Genomic DNA, 20,034 nt, shown 5'->3' with positions numbered 1-20,034 from the left:
AATTGGCAAGTTATCCACAGTTTTGTTTTATCTTAATTTTATTTGGACTTACGGCCATACGCAACCACATTTTAGGGCCCCACCACTGATGCAATGTGGGTTTTTCCCTTCCGAGGACCATGACCTTATGAAGACTCAAAAGCCTCTTTTGAAACGAGCCTCTGCCTTGGAAAGTGTTCTAAACCAGTCTGGCCATGATCTGCTTATGAATAAGCAAGCACTTAAAGTTACTTCTTTCAATGTGAAAGGGACCTCAAACCCAGCAAAGAGAAGCCAAATACTGTCAAAAATGAAAAGGGAAAATGCACAGATTGTGTTCTTGTAAGAGACACACCTTACTCCATCAGAACACGAAAAACTTCAGAGAATGGGGTTTTCAAGGATATATTATTCATCGTATAAATCAGGCCGGAGAAGAGGCATAGCAATTTTGTCACAGAAAGTATCATTTGAACAACTTTCAGAGACAACAGACAAGGAAGGAAGATATATAATATTTTCAGGAAAATAGATGGCATTGTAGTAACAATATGTAACATTCATGCTCCTCCTGGAAGTGATTAGCCTTTTATAGAAAAATGTTTGATTTTATGATAGGGAACACAGGAACTGTCATATGTGGGGGAGATTGGAATATCCGTCTTGATCCAAAATTAGACTCATCAAAAAAATTAAACTGTTACACCACTGCATAGGAAAATTAATGTTTTAATGACAGAGCTCTGAACAGACTTTTACACTTCTGGCCATGATTATATTTTTTATTCATCCTCCCAATGATACATATTTAAGAACAGATTATTTCTTTGTGTTAAAGAGAGAGCGCCATAGATTTAGGTCTGTCATATTGGATCTATTGATTTATCTGACCATGCACCTGTCTCTTGCACTGTACATATTAACGGCAACTGGGGAAGAACATTGTGGAGGCTATATACAAATATCTTAAACAACCCACAATTTAAGACTAAGATAAGAAAAGAAATAAAAACATTTCTCGAAGAAAATTGTGAGAAGGAGGTTGATTCAGCTATAGTATGGGATACCTTAAAAGCAGTCATCAGGGGCAGAATTATATCTTTCTGTGCCCATCAGAAGAAAGAAAAACAATTAAGACTAACGGACCTCAATAGAGAATTGAAAGATCTTGAGTCGCAGCATAAAAGGGAACAGAAACCCGACTTGTTGACAAAAATAAAAATCAGAAAATAAATAAATATGTTATATTTACAGGAAACTGTAAAAAAAAAAAAAAAAAAAAACGGTTTACAAAGCAGAAATACTACAAGTCAGGCTCAAAATCAATAAAACCTCTAGCCCAAAAGCAACAAAAACAAAGAGCAGATAACACTAACTACACAGTATAAACAAGATGAAATACTAAGAACATTTACAAATTATTACAAGCTTTTGAATACACAACCACACTTAGAGGGTGAGGAACAAATTTCTCAATTCTCTCAACTTACCTGTCATAACAGAAGAAAAAAATTGAAAAATTAACAGCTATGGTAACTGAGAAAGGGCTTAACAGTGCCATCTCTAGGCTTAAAGCGAACAAATCACCCGGCCTATATAATACTTTTGAGTTTATGCCAAGCCCTCTTAAAGTGCGCAATACAGCCTTAACGGATTCTAAAATGCCCCAATCATGGAGTGAGGCAGTGATCTCGGTTATCCCTTAAGAAAGAAAAGACAAATTAGAATATGGATCATATAGGCCAATTTCTGTGTTCAATGTTGATTATAAATTATACACTGCCATCCTTGCTAAAAGATTGAAAAATATCCTTCCCCAGCTTATACAGAACGACCAGACTGGCTTTGTCCCCACAAAGACAAACTCATGATAATATCAGGCGAACATTACACATATTAAACCATATTCAGCAGAGCAATCTTGAAGCCTCCTTGGTCAGTCTAGATGCCGAGAAGCCCTTTGATTCAGTGAGCTGGCCTTTTTTATATGTGGTCCTCCAGAGATTTGGCAGGCACGCAAATTTTGTTAAGAAAATACGTACATTATACAGTAAGCTATCAGCCTGGATAAAAAATAAACGGAAACCTCTCAGATACAATCATATTAGAATGTGGATCGAGGAAGGGGTGCCAAATTTCACCATTGTTTATCCCTACATAATTGGTGCCTCAGTGTGATGCCTAATTTATGTTCCCTACACAGGGCTGACACATAGAGACAGTCAACCATTCAAACACACATTCACACCTATGGACAATTTAGAGTCACCATTTAGCCCAACCTGCATGTCTCTGGACTGTGGAGGAAGCCGGAGTACCTGGAGAAAACCCACGCAGGAACCTTCTTGCTGTGAAGTGACAATGCTAACCACTGCACCACTGTGCCACCTCCTATTATACATTCGTGTGAAAATTAGCGTATGAATTCTTGAGTCATGGCCAAAAACTTTCTTGTGAGGTCACCTTTGACCACCAAACATCAAACAGATGGATGGACAGACAACCCAAAAACATAATCTGGTCACAGCTGTCGCCGGCATGAAGGCATAAAAACCCAAAACATGACTGTATGCTCCTCAGAATTGACAAGAAAAGACTCCCTGCAGACTACCCATACCTTCTACGTCAGGACTGAGGTAGTTGCGGACCTCCCTCAGGATGAAGTTGATGTCGTCCTCCCCTGGGATTGGGTGGGCCGTCACGCTGGTGGGTGAGTCGGTCGTCCCAGCGATGGTCATCTTTTCCCAGGGCAGGAAGAAGATGACACGTCCGTCACTTGTCGCCGGGTCGAGCAGACCCATGTTGTCAGGACTGTGGGATAGAAAATATAGGAAAAGGATTATTATTATCACGCGAGGTAGCTGAAGTAAGAGCATTGTATTACATCGAATTTGTTACCTTTACTGTCTCAAGTTTGTGGAAAAGTTTAAGTGTTTAGAGGAAAAGAGAGAGAAAAGAAAAGGTACAAATATGTGGGAGTAAGAAGAAGAGAGGGACAAATTGAGGAGCACACAAATGGAAAAACACAGATATCGGGGAGAAAGAGGAGGAGGGGAGGGCGCAGATAGCGGCAGGAGGAGGAGAATTAGGTGGTTGGCATTTCTGGTGCTGTTCAAAGGGCTCGCGCTCCCTCGGGTTTCGCTCAATAAGCTTTGCTGAACTTTAAAACCCCCGACTTCAACAAAACCACTCTATTGCTCCGCTGTATCTTAACCAAAGAAGATTGTCCTACGCATGTATGTATAGGTCAGATAATAGTTTAGTATTTACACATAAGAATGAGAAAACACTGAGAATTAAATATGTACGAGTTTAAGCATCTGAAATACCAAAAAAAACATCAAACATCTCCACAACTGAAATAAAAATCATCTTAAAGGATATACTGAGAGTGTGATATGTCACACCTGTAGTAACCAGGGATGACGATGTGAACACCAGCGCTGGGTTGGCAGATGTTTTGGATTTCCTGGTTGTCCATCTTCCTTAGTGAGTCTGTGAACGGTCCGGTGGCGTTGATCACGCACTTGGCCTTCACATCAAATTCCTGTCCTGTGAGGAGAAAATACCCATGGCATTCAAAAGACAAAGAAAAGTCAGTAGCTTCTGTTTTTTATTCATGTAAGAAAAGAGTGTAAAAGTAACAGGCATGACTTAAACTTGAATGCATCTCACACAAAAGTATGTATTATTGTAAAAAGTAGAATGTGCACACCTTTCACTGATCACATAATTTAGAGCCATTTTGTGTTTTTTAGTTGGGGACAGGGGATCTTATAGGGGACATAACACATCAACTGTATATGTCACACAGAAGTGGTATACATCATCTGAAAGCTGAGAACCCGATGAATAATTTAAGATGTAGCTCAGCATTGTGTCATATTCTTCTAGCCATAAATATGTAATAAACACTGTGTTTGGTTAGGTGCCTCTTCAAACCTGGAAAGTTTAGAGTGTATAAGTGCTTAGAACATTATGATGAACATATATGATGGCCATTCCCATGCTTAACTGTGTCTCATCAGGATTGATACCATTTGTTACGCAGATTTTGTGCTAAATTTAAAATTTATGACCGGTCAGGAATAAAATACCACATCAAAGGCCCAAACACAAAAAAACCAAACCCTCAGAGAACTAGCCGCATTGAAAGCTGACTGTTGTGTTGCCTCATGTTGACTGTGTCTCGGCCAAAAAGTTGCACATGAGTACCATACATTCTGCTCCTGTGTAAGAGGGAATAACTCTCCATACCAGCAGGCGGTGATAGTCTGTGTTCGTCATTTAAAAAGGGGAACTGGAAAATTGTCTCGACGGTAGTTGACAATTCAATCCAACATTGAATGAACAAAGCAAATTTACCGTGCACCAATGAACAATAACATAAACCATCACAAAACGTTTCTGCTTAAAAGCTCAATGGATAAAGAAAAACAATCTCACTTTATATAACAAGATTGTTTTGGTCTCACTCCCTCTTAACTTAAGCTGTTTGTTTTTGTTTCTCTTCTTACAGACTGAGCTGAACTGCATGAACTGAATCAGAGTGATTTCATTCACTAGTGGACTCCGCCTTCTCTGACGCCGATTCAAAATACTGAATTGGGGGACAAAAAAGCTCATGGGGGTCGACGGTATAGGAAACAGTGCAAAGACCAGGGAGACATCCACTCACTAGTGGCTGAACACTGACTGATGGCCAACCATCGGCTTGGAACACCACAGAAAAATCCATGTTGTTATTTAGTATGAAAAACTTCTGACACTTGGAGATTTCTGTAAGAATCGCATTTTTCAGCACTTGGATGGAGAGCACTGGTTTTCTGAAAACTACTAAGAAAACCCCTCATATTCAATCTACATAAGAAAGCCATGCGTCCTCTGTATGCCCGAGCTCTCTAGATTGTGGTTCTAAAGTTTCATGAAGCTGTGATTATTCTTGACACCACAATAAGTCACGTAATACAGTGAGATCTGTTGGAAAAAAAAAAACATGGTCTTACCACAACAAAATGGCTACTATGGGGACTAACCTCATCACATATAAATACAATTGGGCTCACTGTATCCGCAAGGGTCTCAGCTTTGCAGTCATACCCAATTTAAGCACTTCAAAGACTGTTTAGAGACCCCAGTATGCAGAAATATTCAAATACAATAGGCAGAAACAACACATTTGTACTTAGGGAGCATGTCTGTAAAGGGGAGACTTGTGGGTACTAGGGTTGGGACTCGTTAGGATTTTAACGATTCCGATTCCTTACCGATTCCTTCTTAACAGTCCGATTCCTTACCGATTCCTCTTACCGATTCCTACATTATATTCATTATACTTGCTATACTTAAACAAGTATATAATAAACACAAATGCAATCATACAAATACAAAAACGTTATTCTAACTGTTGCACAGTATAATAAAATAGGAGACAGGTGTGTCCTATTTTATTTAATTTTGTTATATTTCTACCGCTCCCCTCGCTGGAAGCGTCGGACCTCCCGTCGCCCACTCCCGTCACCCGCTCCTGTCTCAAACACGGAGGTCTCCCTATCCGCTGAGCACCTGACGCACGCCCGGCCTGTTAAATAGCCTGTAACCATGACAACTGTGTGACACAAACTCAGTGCTTTAGTGATTAGATAATGTCGGGCTCGGTCAGGTTCGGACAGAAATATGCGGCCCGTGTCGCACTCTAATGGAAATGCACGTGACGGTTTTTTTTTTTGTTTTGTTTTTTACAATCTAGGAATCGTTTGCAGGAACCGTTATGCCAAATGTGATGGAACCGGTTCCAGAACCAGAACTTTGGACCCGGTTCCAAAAAAGAACCGGATCCGGATCCCAACCCTAGTGGGTACCCATAAAAAAAATTAAATTTAGCCTACATTTGGAGCGTTATTTAGCCCATTTCCCTACAAGCTAGCATGACATGGTTGGTACCAATGGATGCCTTAGGTGATATAGTTTCATATGACATCAGTATCTTCACTTGCTTCAAAACTATGCCTGCTACAGCCTCTGAAGGGCAGTCATTTTGCGTGAGATCACTGGTGGTCCCAGGGTTGCAGTACTGATCGAATCAGGGGCACAATCAGTTCTACTTTTTATCACTTTAAGTGGATAATAAGTCCATCATTTTAAAATCAACTGATATTTTATTTGCAGTATAATTTGTTAAACATTATAGACAGAAGAATAGCCCCTCAACACTTGCAGGTAGCTCCAGTGAGACTCAAAATGAATTCTGTTCATGCTTTCAGCATAACACACGACATTATCTAACTGGTTCGGCAGCCCTTTAAAACCACGCAATCCCTGCATGCCTCACCTGTGAGGACGTCCCTGCAGCGGGCGCCACAAACCTTCTCCTTGTCGGTCTGTGGGTCCTTTGTCTTCAGCAGGCGGACCACCTCGGTGTAGTTGGCGACGGTGGCGCCGTAGCGGGCAGAAGTGAGGGTGATGGCCAGGTTCATGCGTGCATCATTGTGCTGCCCTGAAGGAGACAGAGAGGGAGAAAGATGGAGGGGTCCAGGAAGATTTACCCAGACTGATTCACACAGGAAGTAATTACACACTATTTTATGTGTACTGTATTTACTTGACATTTAAGGCTTTTGGTGTGAAAACTGGCAGTGACAAAATGCAAGCTACAGGACGCTGACTAGCTGGCAATGTACCTGCAACAAAGAAAGACAAATGTACATCAAGATGTCCCAGTAATGATGAAATTATATCAAACTCATAATCCAGCCCGGATTTTACTAAATTACTTCAATAAAACCATTGCGCACTTCTGGATGACTGCAAAGTACAAAGGTTTGTTTAATGCAAACCTCACTTGTAAGACATTTATTTTTGTATGTTGTACATTTTCATTTGATATTGATGCTTAATCATTTGATTATTTAGTGCAATTCAATTAAATGGGCATACCACAACCAAAGCATAAGAACATCTGTTTTTTATGTGCATGTTCCCCCAAAATAAGTTCACTATTAAAAGACACACTTTTTTAATTGAAACTGCTCAAAAATTCCTAAATTTCCAAGCTAAACTTCTCTTAGGATATCTTCCTAAGAAAATTCCAGGAAATGTACTGGGAATTTCCAGAAAAACGTCACAGAAAATTTGCTGAAACATTTACAGGACATTGTTAACAAGGGTTACAGAAAAATTCTGGGAAATTAACTGGAAATTTTCCAATAATAATCTTAAAAATAAGTTCACTATTAAAAGGTATGCTTTTTTAATTGAAATTTTGCAGAGAAAAAAATGAATAAAATTCCTGAGTTGAACCTTCCTTGAGAATTTTCTGGAAATTCCAGGTAAATTTTTTCTAGTTTATCTTTCAGGAAATTTCAAGGATATGTACTGTGAATTTCTTGAAAAATGGGGGGAAAAAATGCTGAAAACTTATGGAATATTTTCAACCAAGTTTACAGAATAATTCTGGGAAATTTACTGGAAATTTTTCAGGAATAAGTTTGAAAATAAGTTCACTATTAAAAGTTATACTTTCTAAATTGAAATTTTGCAAACAAAAAAATAAAAATAAAATAAAATCCCATAATTCTGAACTGCCCTTTGAAACTTTCTAGAGATTTTCCAGAAATTCATGTCAATTTCCAGGAAATTTATGTAAATTTCCTGGAAATATAAGATAAAATAATAAAATAAAATAAAATAAAATAAATATCTATTTTTCTGTATAAGAAATTTTCAAGGACATTTTCCAGGAATCCTACTGGAAATTTACCAGTCATTGAAACTGATAATAATAATTGTGTAACACTGTTATACCGTGAAACCGTTATTGTACTGTGAAAATATATTGTTGCAACCCCATTTAGTGGTCTACCTCCAGATTATCATGTCTCAACATGTCCACCCTTGCAAATATTGTTGGTCTTTTATATATATCATTACGTGAGAAGATCACACGTTCAGTACTCTTTATGAATAGCATAAGCAGATCGTTATTGTTTAGTATTATGTTAGCATACTTTTACTCATGTTTCTGCATTTGATGGCTCTCCTGTTTCTCTTTGTATCATCACTGACTGTTTCCAGTGTATTCCCCAGTGCACAGGTTACCACAGCTAATGCAAGTCACCATACCAACATCTGCTACTGTCAAAACATTTGCTACAGAGGCTCATTAGCCATTTTATCCTGTTATTATACATACAAAAATATAATTTCTTTTTTATTCTTTGTCTCTACAGCTCATTTTATTGTAGAAACAGAGATTCAGTTGCATGAAAATGTTTCAAATTTCAAGAGGATGTGATCTTTTATGTCTGGTTTTTAACAAAAATGGGTTGCAATATCAATATTTTCACCAGTGAACACTCACAGTACCGTTCCCTGTAAGACGAGACATGTCTGTTGTACCTACAGCAGCATTAACACACTGTAGTTTAATTTCCCAGAGCATTCAGGCCATTTAAACAAATATACCACCCAGCCAAATGAAAACAGGAGCATTAGGCCTACACATTTGCTGCAGAATAAAAAAGCTTCTGCTGTAGTTGGTGGCAGCAGGAGCTGCAGTAACCAAGACAGCGGAGGAAATAGCTGTTGCTCAGCCGGTCTGACCGTCTACGACGCTCCTCTGCGCTCTACACCGCCGGGAGAGAAGGTCAGATTTCGAAATGTCACCGGCGTGATTGTTCCAGACGGCATAATTGGAGAAAAGACACCCCACCCCTCCACCATCACCATCTCGGCCCTGTCCCCCCTCAGAGCAGATGATGGCGGCAGGCGGGGGTTGGGGGTGGAAATCAAACATATGCTGCTTTGCACCAAGAAAATGCTCTTCCCTTTTTCCAGTCTGCAGTCAATCCAGTCATATCTGGCCTCTTATATTTTATATTTAGAGAGTACAAAGGCTGTTTGTTTTGATTTTAAAAATCAAACTCAATATTTAGTGTGCAAGTATAATAACATGTTAATTAATTCTAAAGTTTGCTAATTGCTTCCATGGAATTTGAACATGGAATTTGGTGGATTTATTTTCTTTCATAAAATCAACAAAAGCCACATTTCCATGGTTCATTTTGTTACAATCTTTAAAAAGCAGCATAAGTATTTTTTTGCTATTAATGACACAGATTTTGAAGGGTATCTTTGTGTCTAACTGTTGAATACCATAAATAAGAGACGTTAAAAGCCTCTTTAAGCGGCATCGGAATTTTTTTTTTTTTTTTTGGTGACCAACTTTTTATTATTTTTTAGTTGTTTTTTCCCCAGGGAGGTAGATAAACAATAATGAAAGAAAAGAACAAAACATTACCATATTTTACGCTCAGAGCATTCACATGCTATACATTTGTCACACTGGAAGAAATGTTCACTGGTATTCTTGAACTAAAGAAAAAAAAGAAAAGAAAATTGATAACATCCAATTAGGAAACAAAGACAGAGCAGACAAAACAATCCTGCCTCTCTTAATATGTAAACAGTACCAACATACATATTGCATATACAACCAGCTCAACAAGATGATTATGTCAAGGTAAAGATCAAGATCACCCCCCCCACACACACACACACACACCCCCACCCCACCCCCGAAAAAAACCTCACCACATTGAAATCCCCAACCTCCCATCCTTTCCCTCCCACAGCCAACCACCAATGTATAAATAAAAAATAAAAAATAAAAAAAACACAGGAAAATAAATAAATAATTTAGGGGAAAAAATAATAATAATAATAACACTAATAATAATAATGAAAACAAATAAATAAAATAATAATAAATAAAATAAAATAAAATAAAATAAAAACTTAAATATATGGACCTATAACGAGAAGTAAAGTACAGTAAATTGGGCGTCTTGTTTACATAGCAAAGAACCTAACTTTATGAGATAGAGGTCTTAACGTGATCTAAAATGGAATTCCAACTCTCTATTGTTTGCTGACTAGCACCATTTAATCTTGCTGTGGATAATTCTAATAAAACAATGTCTGCAAGTGATTGTTTCCATTGGTTAAGGGACAGAGTATGAGGAGGTTGCCATCTGAGTGCTAACATTTTTTTTGCTGCTGTGCTTCCTGCTAGCCAAAAACGTCTTTGATATGAATTTAGCATTAATACATCGTTATCATTAAAGAGCATCATTTTCAGGGCGCGAGGTATATTTATTTGTAATACTGTAGAAAGATAGTTAGAAACTTGCTCCCAAAAAGATTTAACCATGGGACACTCCCACATCATATGTAAGAAAGTACCGGTTACATTTAAAGGGCAAAGTAAACAATTTGGTGTATGTGATAATTTCATTCTATGGGATTTTTGGGGAGTTAAATAAGTTCTATGGGCGAAATTAAAATTAATCAGCTGATGATTTAGGTTTCGGGATGCCATATAAATATTTCCCCAGACTTTGTCCCAGTTTATATGATGTTGTGCGTCAAGATCGAAATTCCAAGCTTGGATGGCAGGTGGTATTTTTTTAACAAAAATAAATAAAGGATGGTAGGGTGGTTGAGACCAGGGAATGCCATAGGCCCGCATGGCTGAGCAAAGTAAGTGTAAAAAGAAAGAGGAGCGAGGCAAATTATAATAATCTTTCAGATCTGGAAAAAAGGGTCTGAGACCATTAGTATCCATGACATCCCCTAAAGTATGTAAACCTGAGTTGGATCACTGGTAAGATACAAAACAGGAAGCTCCCTTACGTAATGCGGGATTATGAAATAAAGGAGTTTGGGCGTGCCACTTAATGTCCCAGTTATGTAGCTTTTCATATTTACGCCAAGTTGATACCGCATGAGAAATTTAAAAAATAAAGATTGGCAGCCTGTTGTCATCAGAAATGACAAGCCAATACTCAAAATGTTCTTCAAAATGCCTTCACTGCCACAGGGAAGTGAGGGCATCTGACCAGCGTGTCAACACTTTTTGTTCGGCACCAGTAGAGATGAAGGCCACAGGGAAAGATTTACATCTGAGGCCCTTTTTCATCTCCTGTTTGGCTTAATCATATAAATTCTACACTATTTCCTTAATATTACAATCCATTCAGAGGCAGAATTTCCTTAAACAAGTTAAAATTCTTTCCTTTTTTTTAAATATTGCATTGTTTTCATGTCTAAGTGCTCATTGGTGTTGATGCTGCAGTTGTAAGTGAGACTGAACGTCAGAGGAGACTGTACTAAAAGCTTTAATAAACTGGGTACTGGTTTCATAAAACAGGTAATGATTTTTATGAATATGTCATAAATCAATAATATAATCTTTGAATCCTTGTTTTGTTTTTTTGCAGTTTTCATTTCTTTGGCAGAGTTGCTGTAAACCTTAACCACCTATGCAGTATCTTATTTGACAACTCAGAATGCTGTTGTTTTTTTGTTTTGTTTTTTATGACAAAATTGTCATAAGGGTTAGGGTTAGAGCTTACAATTGTTAAACCCGCAGCTGTATGCCCCTGCCAACCAGTGAAGTCACAGTATATTTCCATGTCTGTCCAGACTTATATGTAGCAAAGACAGTAAACAATGCTTTAAATATGGATGCTGCTGCAAAGAAGCTACAAATTCTAAAACGTTGATGCTTCACACACATCTTCAACCCAGCACAGTTTCAAGGTGGACACCCAAGACTAGAGTCCCCAATGAAATATCTGACCACATATCTCCCTTTTTGTAGATACGATGTTGAATCATGGCCAGAAAAGCATTTTTGCTGAAAATTATGATGTCACAGTAAAGTTAAACTTTGACCTTTTGGATATAAAAAGTCATCACTCACTTTGAGACATTTGTATGAAATTCTGTCATAATTAGTGTATGAAGTTATGGCCAAAAACATGTTTTGCTTTGACCTATGACCACAAATTCTAATCAGGTCATTGTCCAAGTCCAAGTGGACGCTTGTGCAAAATTTATAGAAATTTCCTCAAGATCTTGTTGAGATATCTCGTTCCTCATTCAGACAGACCGGATGCTGAGACATAAAAATGTAAGCCAACATAAATGTTTTTGTCACTTATATCATTACCTTTTTTATGATTTATATTTGGAGGGTAATCATGATTTGGAACTACAGCACCCAAAATGATTTCAGGAAAGCCAGCAGTGAGTATAATGTTTCCACAGATTCACAGATACAACATGGACACATTGTTTTTTAGCCATTTATATTCTGGCACCTTTTTAAAGTGTGCTGGATTAGCTATTAGTAGTTTCTGTTTGAAATTTTACTGCTGATGTACAGACAATTATCACTGAATTACTTTGACACTAAAGAAAACCTAGGAACATGATGACTCTTGGGGAAAATCTGACATTTAGGAGTGGATTTATGGAGTTAATCCATCAGACAGATTGATATTCTTGGAAAGTAACAGTGAATTAAAATGTGTGTATCATTTCTGTGTGTTCAGATTGACTGATTTACGACTCTGAGAGGAAAAGTCAAACAGGCCCTAAGGGTTAAAACAAAGCAACGTCTATGTCAGTGCCATAAAGACATGACTAGCTCAACCAAACTGAATTTTCCTTCTCAAATTGTGTCCTATAATCACATTTTAAATCAATAAATAATAAAGAAATACATGATCAACCACCTAAAATGGTGATTGATCATGTATTTCAAAGGATATGGGAAATACCATTCCTACGATAGTCTTGTGACCCATTTGAGTGACCCCGAGCCTGACACAGAAGCCTGCATACTGTCAGGTGTTTAAGAACCAGCTGTACCTAAATTATGGTGTTATTTCATACTATTTTTCATCAGCTAACTGATCCAATTTATCACCACTGGAAAAGAACAAGAAAAACTGTGTAAAAGGGCAAAAGCAACAAGACTGACTCAGCTGCTTTGTTCATGTTTACAGAAAATAAAAACCTGAGAAATGAATCAACAAACGGAGCATGTTTTTAGGTTACTGTCCACAACCACCAGTGTCGATGTGAAAATATAATACATAAAGTCTCTGCTGGCCTGAGACGAAGTACTGTGGAGTTCTGACTCACCGTCATAGTAGACGATGGCCCCTACCAGCTTGTCCTTTTTCAGCATGGGGAAAAGCTCCAAAGCCTTGGTCTTACTGAGGACATAGCTGCTCTTCAGATTCTCGATCCCAGCCACCAGGTCGTACATCTTGATCCCTGCCCAGTAGTAAGGCAACTGCCACCATCTTGGACATTAACATAGTGATTAAAGTTAGATGGGAACCTCATTTTTTCCGTTCATTTTACATCATCATATGCCACAGCAAACATTCAGATGCTGATGTTAATTACTACATGTCTTATGCATTTTTTGCCATGTAAGAATCCTGACACTCACTTGTAAACAGGAAGCATGATGGGTAGCGGCGCAGATAGATGAGGTGCAATCTCCAGGAGGTTGGCTCGCTCGTGCAGGGCCTCTTTCACCATCATGTACTGTTAAGGTAAAAGAAAGAGAAAGTTAATGACAAAAAAAGGGCAGCGAATCAACATGAAAATAAAATATAAGAGGATGAAGGAGAACCTGTTCGTAGTCTAACTGCATGACGGCCTTTTGGAGGTATCGCACCCCACCATGGATTAGCTTGGTACTCCGACTGCTTGTACCTGAAGAGAAATCGCTTCTCTCTACGACAGCAGTCTTGAGGTCTGGGAAGAAAAGACAAAGGATAATTTTATTTCTTTTACCCCAAAACACCATAAATAGAAATATAGAAAAAATGGCATGCTTTTAAACTACAAGTCAGCCCAGTTGCCAGAGGAAATCTTAGCAGTGCATGTTTCAGCAAACCATGAATATGTTACATTTGAATGTTTCATATCGATGTTTCTAAAGTAGTCTAATATATGAGCTGACTTAATCATCTGGAGGTGAAGGGGATAGTGGACAGCAAGACGCCTGCCAAACTGCAGACTATGTTTCAAGAGAAACTGGCAACACAACAGTTTGGATTTAGCAAGTCACTGCTGTGTTTCCAGCTGCTTTTTAGGCTCCAAATCTAGGTGTTTTGTAGGAACTTGTCGTTGTTTTTCCAGCAGGAATAGTGCAACAAAAGCCATGGTTGCATTTCTTGCAGGGATAGTAGCAAGGAAACTGGTTGTTTCTACTGAGTCATCGCTGCTCTTTCTGGCCAGGATGATAAACAACTGTTTTTCCTGAGACATCACTGCGTTTCTTGCTGAGATAGCTGCACGAAAACCAGTTGTTTTTTACAGAGATATCGCTGTGTTCCCTGCTGTAATATTGGCCGGAAAGCGGTTGTTTTGAGGTGTTTTTTGTGTCTAAACATAAACACACTTTAACTACAGTGTTGTTGAAACAAAGTTATATCTGAATTCTCAGTTTTATCCAGTTTAGTTCTTAAATCAGATAAAGTTATTATTGTCTGTGATTTCAATATTCATGTTGACGTTGATAATGACTCCCTCCCTTCTGCGTTTATCTCATTATTAGACTCCATTGGCTTCAGTCAGGGTGTACATAAACCCACTCACTGTTTTAACCACACTCTCGATCTAGTTCTGACGTATGGAATTGAAATTGAAAACTTACTAGTCTTTCCCTCTCTGTCAGATCACTACTTTATAACTATTGCTTTCTTTCTATTTGATTACACGCCACTCAGCAACAGTTACTATATTATGTGTTTATCAGATAGTGCTGTAGCAAAATTTAAGGAAATGATTCCATCAGCTTTAAATTTAACACTTTAATACTCTTGTTGATAGCACTGCAGGCTCGCTGCAAACAACACTCGACTCGGTTGCACATCTTAAAAATAAGTTAACGAAGCAAAGAAAGTTCGCTCCCAAACCCAAAAATTAAAACAAATATCGCGAAAATTTGAAAGGAATTGGCGATTAACCAAACTGGAAGAATCTTGTTTGGTCTGGGAGGACAGTCTCAAAACGTATAAGAGGGGCCTCTGCAATGCCAGAGCAAACTATTACTCAGCATTAATAGAAGAAAACAAGAATAACCCCAGGTTTCTTTTCAGCACTGTAGCCAGGCTGACTGAGAGTCACAGCTCTATTGAGCCTTGTATTCCTTTAGCCCTTAGCAGTAATGATTTTATGAGCTTTTTTAATGACAAAATTCTAACTATTAGAGGCAAAATTCATGACCTCCTGTCCTCAGACAGTACATATCTGCCCTCAAACACAGCTGTAAGACCTGATATATATTTAGATTGGTTCTCCCACATTACTCTTTAACAACTGACCCTTAATGATTTCTTCATCCAAGTCATCAATGTGTCTTTTAGACCCCATCCCAACTAGGCTAAGGAAGTCTTACCTTTAGTTAACACTTACAAATTATTAGTGCTGCACAATTAATCTAATCGTAATCGCGATGTCAGGCTGTGCGATTACACAACCACATAAAAGGCTGTGATTTGCGATTTAATGTAAATAAATGTTAACGTGTGTGCCTTTGAACGTGACTACCTCTGCTCTGCTGTAGTGTGTGGAGTTTGTTGACATTACGCCCACAAGCTAACCTGGTGTGTGCAGCACGTATGGTCAGGTGACCACCCGGCCTGCAGCAGTGACCAACATAGACGCTGAAGAGCATGAGCACGACCATGAACAGGCTGAGTTGGTGGCAAAAAAAACGTCTATTAAATGGCAATACTTTGGATTCAGGTACGGCGACGTTGAACAGAAAGACGTGCTGTGTAAAAGTTTAAAAGTTAAAGTCGCCACGTCCCGCGGGAACACAACCAGTCTATATCAACACTGACAGCACAGAGAATAGTAGCAAGAATGCATACGAGCGTAAGCCAAGCCGTGTAACGTTAAAGACAAAGGGAAAACTGAAAGCTGCCAGAGCCTCATAAAACAACATCCAAGCACAATTACGCAAACATGTTTAAGTGTCAAGGGGAAATCACGGACTCCATAACAAACTATAATAACAAATTAAAAATTGAGCAATTTTGCTCGGGTTCAGCCCACTTAACATGCTGCTGTGTTGTGTTATGGGCTATTCACTTGCTGGAATTTGTCAATTACGTGACAACACCTGAACGCAACACAGGCTTGCTCCGCTGTAGGTACAGTGCAGTGCTGCGCTGTTGTGTGATCAACGTGTTTGACTGTGCTCAGTCTGTTGATGGTCTTTTAGACACTGTCCGTAACAATAACTATGTTAGGTCAGGTCAGTGCCCCCCTAATGTAATGTAGGGGAAACACTGAATCAAGCAAGAAGACTAATGATACCATTTATGTATTATAATGTAACTGCAATCGCAAATGGCGATATTGTCCACTCAAATCGCAATCGCACATTTTTATCAAATCGTGCAGCACTATTAGACATGATCAAAATATCTCTATTAACAGGCTATGTACCACAGTCCTTTAAGGTAGCTGTAATTAAATCTCTCCTAAAAAAGCCCACCCTGGATCCAGAGGTGTTAGCCAACTATAGACCAATATCTAATCTTCCCTTTATGTCAAAGATCCTTGAGAAAGTAGTTGCAGACCAGCTGTGTGATTTTCTCCATATTAATAATTTATTTGAGGAATTTCAGTCAGGATTTAGAGTGCATCATAGCACTGAGACAGCACTAGTTAAAATTACAAATGACCTTCTGATTACTTCGGACAAAGGACTTGTCTCTGTACTTGTTTTATTAGATCTTAGTGTGGCGTTTGACACAATTGACCATCAAATTCTACTGCAGAGACTGGAACACTGCCTAAAAGGTTCTGCACTAAGCTGGTTTAAATCTTATTTACCTGATCGTTTTCAGTTCATTCACGTTCACGATGAATCATCTTTACATACTAAGGTTTGTTTTGGAGTTCCACAAGGTTCTGTGCAAATCCGTTCACTTTAAATATGCTTCCCTTAGGCAACATCATTAGAAATCACTCTAAATCTCCATTGTTATGCGGATGATACACAATTGTCTTCATCGATAAAGGCAGAAGACACGGATCATTTAACTAAACTTCAAAAATCCCTTAAAGACATAAAAGTTATTGTTCTTGGCCCCAAACAACTCAGAAACTCTTTATCTGATGTAGTTTCTCTGGAAGCATTGCTCTGGCCTCTAGCTCTATTGTAAGAAACCTCTGAGTAATATTTGATCAACATTTGTCTTTTAACTTTTAACGCGTTTTGTCATCTGCAAAAATTAGGCCTATCCTGTCCTAAAAAAGATGCAGAAAAATTAGTCCATGCTTTTGTTGTTTTGTTAGGCTGACTTAGGCCTAGTCTGCCGGAGGACCCCCTATAATATACCGGGCACCTTCTCTCCTTCTCTCTCTTTCTCTCTCTCTCTCTCCTTTGCTAACACTCATGTCCTGTTACTGCATCTCGCTAACTCCGCTGTACTGCATGTCACTAACTCGGCTTCTTCTCCAAAGCCTTTGTGCTCGCAGCTGTGCCTGGATCGTGTGACGTGGTTGTGCTGATGCCGTGGTCCTGCCTGTTGCCTCCTACTGCTGCTATTATTAGTCATACTTCTACTGTTATTATACACATGTGATTATTGTCACATACATATACTATCATATATTAACATATACTTACAACATATTGTACCACAATAGCCGTAATTATCATTACAATATTATTACTTAAATGAGTGTTGTTGTAAGCCACTGTCATTACTGTCTGTCCTGCATCTCTCTCTGTCTCTTTTTCTGTCTCATTGTGTCATATGGAATACTGTAAATTTATTAAGCTGATCTGTTCTGTACGACATCTATTGCACGTCTATCCATCGTGGAAGAGGGATCCCTCCTCAGTTGCTCTTCCTGAGGTTTCAACAATTTTTTCCCCCTTTAAAGGGTTTTTTTGGGGAGTTTTTCCTTATCCGCTGTGAGGGTTGATAGGACAGAGGGATGTCATATACTGTAAAGCCCTCTGATGCAAATTGTGATTTGTGATATTGGGCTTTATAAATAAAATTGAATTGAAATTGAATTGAATTAGTGAAGGTAGCACAAATTCTATATTTGCCCATGAGCATAACTAATAGGTCTAAATGACCCGCAATTTCCACATACTCTGTCTGTGCTGTGGATCTGGAGCGACCAACAGCGCGTACCCTCGCCTACTGGATGCGTTTCTGGAGCGCCACGCTGCGTAGCAGAGCCGCAAGCTCACATGGGAACTGCGAAATCATGCGATAAAAAGCAATTGATAAATTGTCAGCCCGACCAAAACAATAGTCAAAATACAAAATACAATGGTTTTCCACTTCAACTATGAGTTTCTCCTCATCCATCTTTCCACGGACCCTCGCACTGAATGACAACTTGTGCGACAGGATGTGACATGATTTTTTAAAAAAACTGACAGTTTACAATCTGTAAATGCATTGTGTTGTATTTTGAAATTTATTGGATGCTGTGTGCGTTCTATTCCTGGTTTGGTGAGATCTGAGCTACGTGGCTTGACATGCTATGGATGCGCAGTCGTTGAAAAAAAGACCTGGTGCGTATCTCCAACGAAGCGAGGTGGAGTGCCGTGGCACTTCTGGGATGTTCCAGAGAAGCTGCGCAGCGCGCGCTGTTGAAATGCAGCTATCCACTAGAATGGGAGCGCATCTGCTACGCAGTGCACTGCGCTGCGCAGACGGAGTATGTGGAAATTGTGGGTGAGTGTTTATAATCATTTACCACATGGTGGTCCCAGCAGAGTGATGTAAAGCAGACAGATCACTCACTGCGTGTGACAGCGTCTAAGGCACATCCTGCACCAGTGGCACCTCCTCCTACAATGAGAACATCAAACTCCTCTGTGTTTTGGAGCCTCGCGAGCTGGGCCTGCCGAGAGGGAAGCTCATCCGCATAGGGAACCTTCAGCTCTGCTTCTGCTGCCACGTGGGCTAACCGAGCCTGGGTGTGACACAGATAGATACAACAACACAAACACAACAAGTACAGTACATTTCAAGAATTAAAGATTCCCTTAATTGTGCAAAACTACAAGTTTCTATGTTAATTTCCATTTAGAGTCTATGTTAAATATTTAAAAGTATAGCAACACTTTCCTTGAGGTGCATTTTGAAACACTATAAGCACAGTGCAAGCATTCCCAGTACAATGTATTCATGCATTATAATCACCTCATAAAATTACATGTGATATAATGCATAATCACCTGCAATCATTTTCATACATTATGGATTTGACTGTGTAATGAGATTACTGTAAGACATACAGTCAAATGCTGCTGATAATATGCATTATTTTGTTGTAAGGGATGGAATATAATGTATGTACAGAAGCCTAGAAGTGCATTTATTACTGTGATTATTATTTAGGGCTCCAGACTAACTTTCCATTTGGTGAACTGGTGCTAAAAACTTTCTCAGTTAGTTGCACAATTTTTTCGTTATTTTAATTCTTTAATTCATCTTGTTTTGTTTTTTTTAATCCCCTAGCACTGATATCATTAAAAAGTTTAATAAAGCCCAACTGTTGCTGAGTTTTTTAAGTTGATAACAATACATATTTAAAAACACAAGAGACAAAAAAAAGATATTGGTTATTTTACATTAATTGATGACAAAAAACAAATATTTGTGTTACAAAGAAAATCTTAACACAAATGTAGAGCATTTTTTTTTAATTACCTTTTATTGGATCCTGTTGAGGTACTGTTACTTAACAACCTCAATACTTGGTGATTCCTTAATACTGTATGTGCTACAAGCTAATTTATTAATCTAGCTCTAGAAATAAGTAATTACAATATATACAGTGGTAGAAAAACGTAACCATTTTTCAATTACATAAATGTTACATCTAAATGTAAGACAAGCCCTACTTTCCAGTTTTAGGATTTTTTTATTTTAAAAAAAGTTTGTAATTAACATTAATGAAAATGTTACTATTCCTATTGAGGTAGTTTAATTAAGTATTTCCATTTTATGCTGAGAAATGTTGTGCTTTGACTGCACTATATTTAGCTGACAGCTAAGTTACTTTAAAGATTCAGATTCTTCAAAAAAAATGTGATTCGTTTGGAAAATATGATGCCTTGGTATACATCAAACTACCCAACAGCATATGAAGTGGTTAACATATAATACACTTCTGCAAAATTAATACTTATGATAC

The 20,034-nt window shown here is 38.4% G+C and overlaps 1 protein-coding gene and 1 long non-coding RNA gene across 2 annotated transcripts in view; one reads left to right on the top strand and one right to left on the bottom strand.

The window, feature by feature from the left end:
• The window catches only part of LOC144461924 (uncharacterized), a 50,189-nt gene extending 45,456 nt beyond the window's left edge, over positions 1-4,733 (top strand). Inside the window, exon 3 of the long non-coding RNA XR_013490504.1 lies at positions 4,499-4,733. This is a non-coding gene — a long non-coding RNA (uncharacterized LOC144461924). The remainder of the gene's footprint in view (positions 1-4,498) is intronic.
• gpd2 (glycerol-3-phosphate dehydrogenase 2 (mitochondrial)) overlaps positions 1-20,034 on the bottom strand; it is a 58,416-nt gene that overhangs the window by 25,911 nt on the left and 12,471 nt on the right. Inside the window, exons 3-9 of the mRNA XM_033615977.2 lie at positions 18,636-18,807; positions 13,475-13,599; positions 13,289-13,386; positions 12,973-13,136; positions 6,311-6,475; positions 3,387-3,531; positions 2,597-2,790 (exon numbers count right to left, since the gene is read on the bottom strand). Coding sequence (XP_033471868.1) covers positions 2,597-2,790; positions 3,387-3,531; positions 6,311-6,475; positions 12,973-13,136; positions 13,289-13,386; positions 13,475-13,599; positions 18,636-18,807 — 1,063 coding nt within the window. The remainder of the gene's footprint in view (positions 1-2,596; positions 2,791-3,386; positions 3,532-6,310; positions 6,476-12,972; positions 13,137-13,288; positions 13,387-13,474; positions 13,600-18,635; positions 18,808-20,034) is intronic.

This window comes from Epinephelus lanceolatus, chromosome 24, assembly GCF_041903045.1.
Source record: "Epinephelus lanceolatus isolate andai-2023 chromosome 24, ASM4190304v1, whole genome shotgun sequence".
NCBI classification, from domain to species: domain Eukaryota; kingdom Metazoa; phylum Chordata; class Actinopteri; order Perciformes; family Serranidae; genus Epinephelus; species Epinephelus lanceolatus.
The sequence above is the reverse complement of the archived record's forward strand: the minus strand, read 5'-3'. Positions and strand labels throughout refer to the sequence as shown.